At 49.0% G+C, this 10,612-nt stretch overlaps 1 protein-coding gene across 1 annotated transcript; it reads right to left on the bottom strand.

Moving 5' to 3' along the window:
- Positions 1-3,473: 3,473 nt before the first annotated feature.
- Positions 3,474-6,635, bottom strand: LEFTY1 (left-right determination factor 1). The gene is made up of 4 exons (XM_009333696.1): positions 6,371-6,635; positions 5,207-5,453; positions 4,129-4,368; positions 3,474-3,813 (listed from the first exon to the last, which is right to left on the bottom strand). Exons 1-4 carry the CDS (start codon positions 6,633-6,635, stop codon positions 3,474-3,476), a joined length of 1,092 nt encoding a protein of 363 aa, XP_009331971.1.
- Between the last annotated feature and the right edge of the window lie 3,977 nt (positions 6,636-10,612).

Below are 10,612 nucleotides of genomic sequence, written 5' to 3' on the forward strand. Positions count from 1 at the left end.
GAGATAATTCCCTGCAGCACTGGCTGATGGCTGAAAAAGCCCCAGGTGTGGCAGTATTTCATCCACAGCCTTCTGCCTAGGAGTTTGCGCTGTAGAAACCTCTGGAGCCTTCCCCACATCAGCCCGACCTGCGAGCCTGCTGCATTTTCACTGCAGCGCCAGCTGGAGTTTGAGGAGTAGTGTCCTGTCCCCCCAAAAGTGGAGAGTCTCAATCCAATTGTGGGTTAAAAACTAGCCACAGCACCCATCATATCGAGGCAATAGCACAACTAGTTAATTTTTAATTAAGAAGCTTAATTTTTCAGCTACTTTAACAGATGACGGTGATGCTGTGCACAGAGTCAGGGTAGGGAGGGTCTGGGTGATACCAGGAGTCCCCAGGAGGGACGTGGGTACAGACTGCGGGCACAAAAAGATGGGGACGTGAGATGCCAGACATGGGTGTTGGCGATGCCCAGCCTGGTGCGTAGACACCGGGGCTACCTGTGCTTATAGCCTTCTATAAATCACCTCTTCCCCAGGCCTCCGCTCTGTGCTTACCACTGGCCTCACGGCCCTGGACGGCCCCACGCAGTGGGCTTGAGGGCTGTGAGCACAGAGGGGCGGTGGGACTGAGGAGGGAGATGCCGTGACACCTGTGCGGCTCCCCTAGCAATAAATAAGTACCCGTGCTGGCGGCAGGGCCGGCAGGACTTGATGGGTGACAGATTTGTGCCCTGTCCCTGCGCTGCAATACCCACAGTTCTCCCCACAGTAAGACGGGGTCTCCTCGGCCACCGCCTCACCCCTCCCCATCTCCTGCAGCTGTCACACACGTCCACACAGACCCACCGCTCGCTGTTACGTACCTCGCGTCCACAGGAAGCCAGAGCAAAGAGAGCCGGACACAAAGCAAGGGGAGCCGGACGAGCCGGACACGGTGCAGGATCCTGGCGGAGAGGAGCAGAAGAGGGCTCAGCCCTCGTCCATCCCGCTGGTCCCAGCCCCGCATCCCTGCTGTGATGCTCTGCTCCCCGCTTCCCGCAGCAGCCTGGTCCCGATTTCTCCCAGGCCTGGGGGGTGATGTCCGGAGTCCAAGGGTTAATGCTCTTCATTCTCGGGTGGGAACCAGTTCAAACACTTTCTTCCCCAGGAGTGTGTGGATAAATAGTCTGCTTTGTTCTTCATGGTGATCACTGAGCTCATGGCCTTCAGGCTATGCCCTGCCCTGAGCCTGGGTGGAGAGGAATTGGGGCTGAATGCCAATGTCATTAAGATAGGTGCTCCGTAGTCATGAGAAGGAAATGGCCAGAGATTGATCCGGCTCATCCAATTCTGATTCCAGTAACCCATGGTGCTGTAGCCCAGCACTGGTGACTGGTGAGTCTGCGCTTCTTCTTAAAGCTCTTCTTTTGCCACAGGCATTTACACAAGTGAAAGGTGCCAGCCTACCCAGGGGCCAAGGTGACGGCAGGGTTGCCTGGGTGACCTCAGACCTGGGGTCCTGCAGAGTAGCAGGGACACTTGACAGCTCAGCCTTCCTGATGAATGACCCAAAGCCACCGCAGAGTCCAACGGGTCCCTCTTTTCACCTGGTCCATGGCCCATGGCCACCTTGTCTAGCCAGACAAACTCATTTCAGAGTCCTCCCACCAGCAGCGGGTTCAGCCAGGGCCTCGGGGACCACGTCCCACGGAGATGGACAGCAGTGACCAGCCACCAGTGTCTCAGTGGGTTATAGAACCGAGGAGAGGAGCCTGACACCAGGTGTGGAAATCATCATCATTGCTGACACCCTGGCCAACAGTTCAGTACAGTTCAAAAAGGGATTAAAACACATTATCATTGCTTTTCTCCAAGGGAGGTGTTGGTCAGATGTCCATAAGGAAGGGTCAGGGTTAAAACGCTTCACCTGTGAAGGGAGGAGGGGGGAGGCAGCTCATCTCTTTCTGCACCACAGCTCCAGTTGATTGCCTGCAGGTTCTGGCACTGCACTGCTGCAGCTCACACAGAGAGCATCCCCTCTTGCCTGTCAGATACGTTTCTAGGTTTTCTCTTTAAGAAAGTGTTGGCTTAAACTCCGCAGCAGCTCAGGGAGAAGCGCTGGTGATGTGGGCTCTGCTCCTCCTGCCGATTCAGCCCAGACCCAGTCCCTCCCTGAGTAGATAAGCTTTACCAGAAGCAGGCAGGATCACACAGGTAACTGAGGAGAGCTGTTTCTGCGTGCATGTTTGTAGGAGCTGGGCACCGGGGTACATTCAGAAATACGACACATTTTTTCCCCCCACTTTTAGACATAAGAATAAACATAAGCAAACACATGGCTACTTTAATAATTGTATTTTATTGTTTCCTTGAGTTTGAAAGCACACGAAACTTGGAAAATATCCCTAAATTGAAATAACTAATACACAACCAGAAAAATAAGGGTCTGATTCTACAAACTGTTACTCACGCGAGCAAACCTAAGTCCTAGTATTCTCATTGACTTCAGGACTCTAAATTCTGCCTAAAACTGTACTAAGCCCGTCGTGCAGGGGCCAAAAATATAATCCTTTGAGATCCAGATAATATTTTATGTATGTGTATATATGTATACATGCATATGATACATACACACATATATGTTCCTTTGAGCTCTGGGCAATATTTTATGTACATATATGTATGTATGTAGACAATATGTATATATCTAATACGTATGTAGACAATACATACATATATTCATATACTATATATATGTACATGTGTGTGTGTGTGTGTGTGTGTGTGTGTGTGTGTGTGTGTGTGTGTGTGTGTGTGTGTGTGTGTGTGTGTGTGTGTGTGTGTGTGTGTGTGTGTGTGTGTGTGTGTGTGTGTGTGTGTGTGTGTGTGTGTGTGTGTGTGTGTGTGTGTGTGTGTGTGTGTGTGTGTGTGTGTGTGTGTGTGTGTATACAATATATACATGTAAGTGCTTCTGCTCTACAATTCACCATAAACATGACTTGGACAGACAAGGACCAAAACTTAGGAAATGCCATGAGTCTAAGAATGAAAAGCTGAACCCACACGTTACTTCTTCACCTGGCAATGATCATTCCTCCTTTGCCCGTAGCTGTTTGCAGTACTCCCAGGATGGGGACTAAAATAAATTGGACATGGGTCCATCAAATTCAGTGAAATTTGGCTAGCGTCAAGGGTCCTCGAGAGGCGTTAGGCTCCATAGGTACCCCTCACGTAAGTATGTGTGAAGACAGATGCTCCTCTGAGCCCATCTATATGGACAGTGCCTTTAAGTACACCCTCTCTGCAGGGTAGCAGGGCACGTGGGAGAGCCGCAGCCCCAGCCGCTGCCAACCCTTGCAGGTGGGTATCTGGGGGTCCCCCCAGACCTTTATTGCGGCCCCAGGCTGGGGACTGGGGTGGCTCTGGGCAGGGCTGCGGGGAATTGGGGGACTGGGTGACGTCCCACTCTCCCCGTGAAAGCCGCGGGTCCCCGGCTGGCCGCCTGCGTCTCACAGCAGCGCCATGCCGTCCGTGACGCAGCTGCACTTCTCAACGACCATGTTGGGAAACTCGGCTGCTTCGATCTCAGTGCGGTTGCCCCTCTTGACGAGGTACATCATGGGGAGCGGGGAGCTCTCTGCAATGGCACAGGCACGCTCCCCGTAGCTGAAGCGCCGCAGCGGGCTGGGGGGCTGCAGGCAGCCCCCCGAGCACCGGTAAGCCTCGTACCCTGCCGGCTCGATGATCCAGTACTGCGTCCAGGCAAGCTCGCGGAAGCTGATGTAGTGTTTCTGCCGGCAGCAGGTGGACTTCCCCGGCACTGCCTCCTCCTTGCAATCCCCGGGGCCCCTGCACACCAAGGGAGAAACAAGAACTGATGGCGTAACTGGAAACCGGGAAGGTGGGAGAAATAATCCCCCCTGTTGATAGCATAGGCGGGCCCTGAGACATGAAACTTGGACCACGCTCGGGTTTCGTTTGAATATTCAGGCAACAAAGATGGGAAGAGGACAGCTGTGACTCAGCAGCAACTTTCTAACTCCTCCATTCACAGCGGTTTACTTGCGAGGGCAAGAGCTGCATGCCCTGGGTTGGCACATGCAGTACAGTAATTCAGGGGCAAAGTTACACTGGAGACAGTACAGATACAGGTTTCACACGTACCCATAGTCTTCCAAGTCGAGGGTGTAAAGCACCAGTTCAGGTTTGCCTAGGGCTTTATCCTTGGGGTCCTGAGAGGTGAAACGCACGGCTTTGGCCATTTCTGAGGCGTGGCTGCCTACCCTTTCTCCTTCAATCCAGACCTCCAGGAACATTGGCTCCCGCCTCTTGTTTCGCAGCCAGTAACGCACGGCTTGCGTCACGTCGAAGTTCTTCCAGCCCGACTCGCGTATGGGAACCAGCCTGCGCGACAGGGGCTCGGCATTAGAGAAAAGCCCGTCAGATAAAGCCCCGGCTCGCAGCACTGTTACTGCAGCAGGATAATTTGCTTCCTGTAGATTGTCGTGTGCCTTGATTACACAATAATTTTTGCTGAGCACTCTAGGCAAGCAACCATGGCAATTAACTCACACCTCAAAAAGAAGCATGCCCATCCAGCAGACACTGAAGGGCTAAATAAAACCCTTTGTGCATGCCCGTGTCAAGGTATTCATTCACGCTCATACAGAAATATGGCGGTGCAGGATTATATGCAGCCTCAGTATTAGTGACAACAGCCCAGTAAACACCACTACGCCCACCTGCTCCTGTCCTACCTGTATTAGGGCCGTAGGTTTCTACCCACCCAGAAAATTGGTTGGATGTCTAATTCTGCCTTCAAGGGTTGTAAAACTTCCACAGAGCTCAAGGCTACAGGATCAGATGCTTTTTGCATAATTTACTTATTCAAACCAGCTAATGAAATGGCCAGTGGAAAGAATGCCAGCAGACAGTAACCCATGTGAGTTAGAGACTGAGAGAGAAGTGAACCAGGTAGAGGAGTTTAGAGGGGAAGATCTAGCAGTACATGGCATCGTTTGACACAGAAATGGATTATTTCAATGAATCACCATATATTGCAGTCTTAACCTAATACCTGCTCTTACAAAGTCATTCTGGGTTTAGAGGCTATAGAGCCTGATTCTACAGACGTAACCCCATCAGACTGACCAGAGGCACAAACACATGACCCCCAAACACAGCCCAGAGGACCCAAACCCCGTAACTAGAGTCCTGCCTTCAGGAGAGGTCCCTTTCTTACCTGGAGTCTATCAGGGAGGTCCTGTTGGTACCATCGTGCTGCCGTTGCACCCAGTACACGCTGACTCTGGCGTTGGAGACGGGCCTGTGAGACTGCTTGGCAGGCAGGTTTGCTCTGTCCAGAGGCTTTTTGAAGAGTTTCAGTTCAGCCATTGTCACTTCGCTGTTTTTAGGTATTCTGCCTTCCATGTCAAAGATCAGGTTCTGTCGTGTGGTGGTGTCAGAGTAGAGGACTTCTCCTGCCATGCCTGTGCACGTTGGGAACAAAAAAGACAGCCTGTCATTGCCATCCTGTTGAGCAAAGCCCCCACACTTCGTCCACAATTATCATCACAACACACTCCTTCCACGCTCCCATATCCAGCCCTTGTGCCAGAGACAGCCACTAAACACACCTTTTCTAATGCATACTTGAATCAATGTCTTGCAAATGCCCTAATTCTTCTCCTGTGTCTGAGTCTCTGCAACCTGGAGGAAATAAATCTCCTATATAATTTGACCCCAAATTGAGCAAACCCCGAAAGGGTTTTGCGCATCTCTCTGTGCCAGCACTGGGCATGAAAACAGGAAACTGCACCACTTGCAACGAAAAAGTGTTTTCACTTGCTGCCCAGGGTGCTATGTATGTCTTTTGAAAGTGAAACAAGCTCTAAGTGTCCTGGTACAGACACCATTGTGTCCGTACAGCTGATTTCCTCCTTGATATTTTTCCCAGACAAAAAAAAAAAAAAAGACGGGGGAGAGTGAAACATCCTCAGAGAGGAGTGATTCCTATTAGAGGACTTTCTGGAGGTTTGACCAAAAACCTGCAAGGTCTGCCCTTTTTACTGACTTTTTTTTTTTTACATCATTTTTCCACCTGCCCAAAATGTTGCCTGGGTACCAAGGCTTTTCTCTTCTATCAAGCTCCAGCAGCAGCCTGCCCTTTGCAAGGACTGTGGGACCCCCTCTCCAGGTGCAAGGAGCTACTAGTGCATGCTAATCTTTAAGATGCTGCTACTCACAGCTCTTCTACCCAGCTCAGGTTTGGAGCCAGACCCAAACCTCATTCCCGCTGCGGGTTTGCCTCTGCCTGTCCTGCGACTGGCCAGGAGAGCGTGGGCAGCTTCCCCTGTCAGCGGCATAGCGCTTTGTGAGTTCCCGACAGCGACGGCAGAAACGTTACCTGCGTTGCCAGGGATCCCCCTGAGGATGCCGGCCAGGCTCGGCAAAGCTCGGCGCTTCACCCTGTGGCGCTTCAGCATGGAGATGTATTTGTTCTTTACGTGGTCTGGGATAACCAGATCCACCAAGTCTCTCTTATGAAGTTTAGGAACCTCAGAGAGCCCCAGCTGCTTCAGCAACACCTCCTTGAACCCTTCCTGGGTAAACGCTTGGACCGTGATGACCAGGCAGAGCACGCAGAGCATCCAGGTGAACCTCACGTCCATCCTCCTCCGTCGGCAAAGCAGCTGCCTGTCCGGCAGAGATGAAGGGGGGATCTCCCTGGGCGGCTCTCGGCAGAGATGCAGTCGCAGGCTGCCTGAGCAGGACGGAGGTCCCCTGTGCTGGGGTTTTATAGCCAGCCTCGTCCCACTGGCACAACAAATTCCACAAGTGGGGATGAAGCAGAGGACTTAAAAGGATCACTCCCCTGTCAATAGACACATGCCAGTTTAACACCTTCATCTACCACAAAGTTAATACAAGAAGGTTTAGGGGAGCTTCCAGGTTCCTTCATGGGGAAGAAGTTTCCATCCTTCTTAATTCCCTGTAAACTTTTGCCCAGAAAACCCCTGAGTGATCAGTGTCTCATGTTCAGCCTAGGTCAGGGAGGAAACACATCTGCAGAGTACATTGCTTTATGTACTGCACCATACGATTCTTAAAGGAAGCGTCAATCTTTACCGCAGGGGACTTGCTACCTAAAATAGCCAGTATCAATCAGGAGAATAATGCTTTAGCTGGAAGTCCATCTTTATTGCAAGCGTTAAAAAATAATTTAAAATTTTTTTGGGGGGTAGGTACCGCTTTAATGTCTGAATATTTGTATCAAGCATATGAATCAGGGCAGTGAATCACAGCAGCTGAACGGTTTATGGCCTTTTACTCTGCTTCTGAATCACAGAAGGTGGAAGATGTACAGGCCTGACATTTTAGAAAAATGTCCCATCACTCTTCATGGATTCCTGTGGGTTTCATAATAATTGTGCTTAAAAGAAGAAGGCAGATCACCTTTCAGCGAACATGAGAAACCACTCTGCTTTTCCACAACACGGTTAAAGAATATTGGTATTTTGAATGGTACGAACAACTGCAATAGAGAGCTGTCTCTGGAGAGTGAAGCCGACCTAGAGGCTGGAGGGGGGCTGGATGTCTGCCTTGAAGTCAACCTTTAAACTTGAAGCTCACAACCTTTGCTTCCCTGGCCTTTGCTGGCATAAGACGCGGAAGTCTATTTTTGAAACCAATCCCAGGAGAAGTGAATTGAAAAAATAAAACGTTATCGATAAAAGTAAAAAGGAGCATGGCACTTGGGGCAGATTCTCATCTTCTCCAGCAGTAATGTGCCTGAGCATACATACAAATGTCTTCAGCATCAAAAGATCTTTGGATTTTATATGTCTCTGTGAATGAGTCAAAACTGCTCTGGTTTCATCCAATGTCCAGGCTGAATGGTGTGCCCTGAGAAAAGTCTGGCTGGAGGACCCGATGTAATGAACTTGTAAAAAAGCACCCCGTTGCGGTTCAGAAACAAACGTCAGCTGAGGCAGCCTGTTTCGTACACAGAGGAAGGCAACAAAGCTGTCTGAAAGAGCCTAACTAAACACTTCTGTTACTGCTCATTTTGTCTTTATAACCTTTTAAGAAACTTGCCTCCCTAAATATGATAAAGTCTCCGTTAGATGTTAAAGGGGCACCTTATTCAGTTGAATTGAGTTTTAAGGCTAAAATGGAAACACCTATCAGACTATGAACTGATAGTTTGTGCATGGCCTGGGGCAGTACATTCTTTAATCTTTCCCTTTGTGTAGCATCTTTCTCTGAACAAATCAATATTTTCTGGTATATTCATTCCCAGGACGCAAATAGCAGTGAAAAATATCCACTTCATTTGACCGCCTCAACTTCAGCTCATGTCAAATCCTGAACAAACTCGTGTCGTTTGTCGGCATTCTACCAACAGTCAAAAACTCCTGCTCTTGCGAATAAGAGGAGGGAAGGATTTTTTTGCTGAAATCTTTGTGACCCTCTCAGCCCCTTAGGAAGGCTCTGTACGCCCGGCTGTTCCCTCTGGGCTGCCTCCCCAGCTAAATGGCAGATTACTGATTTGCATGGTATGGGACAAATGCAGTGACATGACGAACCATGGAGGCTTGGGTTGCAAACCGCATCTAAGCGATGTTCAAAGTTTCCTTTGGATACGCTCTGTAAGTGTTGGCTAACTCAGTTCCAGCAATGAATCTGTTACGTTTATACAGTGACAGTCACCTGGATAAAACTGCAGTTCAGGGACTTGTAATGGTCTCTCTCTCATGTCAGAAGACCTGATCCTGTAAACCTTTATCCATCCAATTAGTCTTCGCTCTGGAGAGTGGTCCTACTGTGTGGTACGGGCTCTTCAAAAAACCACGATAACACGAAATGAAAATGCCTGACCGCTCCAGCAGCACCCGGCTTTCCTGGATCCGGATGTGATTTCTCCTGTGGCTGATGTCTAATCTACCAGGACTCTTCACTGTCCGGTGTGTATTGGAAGGTGATTTATGGGCTTCACACATAAAATAAAATTATTGACCAAACACAGTTGAAGCTCAGCAAAGAAGAAAACAGAGGATGTGGATTGTAGGCTTTTCACAGGAGAGTGATTATCTGGTCCAATTGGAGGATTTGCCATTCCCCTGTTGTCATGCAAACAAGAAAAAGTCAGGAATTTTATAATAGCTCTTTTTGTGTGATGTGTATTAGAACCTGCATGGCACATTCAAAATGTCAAACAGAGGATTTAAAGAGGCTGCAAGGGATGAAGTATGAGCAACTCGCAGTTTTAATAAAAGCCAGTACTTAGTGAAGAGAGAATCTCTGTATTTAAGCTTTTAATTTAGTCACAAACGGTTCTCTAAGACATTTGCTGGGCATATCTATGCAATGATTTTTGGTAAATAAATCCAATGGGTTCAAAGAGAAAGTGTGAAAGGCTTAGCCTAATTATGTAGCTATTATCCTGGGAAACAAGAATGTTTCAAATGTATTTGCAGTATGTCAGTGAGGATCTGAATATTTAATTTTTCAAGATTTGAGTTTCCATGGACATAATTATTTTGTATTACAGTTGGGCCCATATTAGAACAGCCTTTGTTGTTGCTGTGAAAGGCAACAATTTTTGTGTGCTCCAATAAATGCCTTGATTTGTGCAACAGGCTTATCGTACAGAGATGGGAGCACCTCTCTATGTAGATTTTGGTCTGTTTTTCCCCAAAGTCAGGGTCTTTTGAATCTAGGGTTGTGGAAGTAAAAATAGTAGTGGTTAAGATGCAGGTATAAACTTGCCAAGTTAAAAAGAATTCAAGTAGAAGTTCTGTTTCATATTCTTTTTCAGTCTTAAGCACACTGAGTTTTACCTAGCTAACCCAACACCGCAGAACTGGCTGGTCATGTGAAGTGCTGGGTTAGAGGTTTCAAAAGTGGACGTAAACTGCAGACTATGCATGAAGGCATGCCCTTCTCACGCTGCCTCACCAACACACCCCAACAGCCACCAGGCAGTGCTTCAAACTTAATATTCCCACCATCATTTTAAACCCAGGCTACACACCTTTAAGCGGGATTTCACAGGCATCTTTGGCTTCCCTCTTGACTGGCACAGTCTGTGCTGGTGGTGGGACCCCTGTTCCTCTGCAGGGACCGGTCCTGTGTCAAACAAGTCCAGACAGCGAGCGTGGACCTCACGAAGCTCACCGCTGGAAAGCCACCCCACTGCCAGCACACAGAAGCTCCGTTTCATTCAATCTGGGTTTATGCCTAATTTCTACATAGTGACCGAGGCAAAAAGCATTTCCATTTCCCATCTCCCAAGCTGCGCAGCACCTTCAGCGCAGGATGAGAGTGAGGTGTCACCAAGAGCAGGAGACAGCATTCACGGGGCTTGTGGCTTAGCCTGCCCTCAGTGCAAGCATGGCTGGGGGTGTAACACAGCACAACGCTCGTCCCCCCGCCAGAGAGGCAGCCCTGTGTGTTGATGTTGCCTTTATGCAAGGAGAAAAGGGCAACGTATGCCTCACTCCGTCCACCCTGTGTGGCTCCAGGGACGATGCAAAATGACTAGCGGTAATTCCTCAATAAGACACTGTTATTCCACAGAGGCAAGACCTTTGAGAAATTTGAGAAATTCCTCTGGCACCAAGAGCAAGTGAGGAGGCCACCGGGT

The sequence above is a fragment of the Pygoscelis adeliae genome, unplaced genomic scaffold, assembly GCF_000699105.1.
Source record: "Pygoscelis adeliae isolate BGI_AS28 unplaced genomic scaffold, ASM69910v1 Scaffold1, whole genome shotgun sequence".
NCBI classification, from domain to species: Eukaryota; Metazoa; Chordata; class Aves; order Sphenisciformes; family Spheniscidae; genus Pygoscelis; species Pygoscelis adeliae.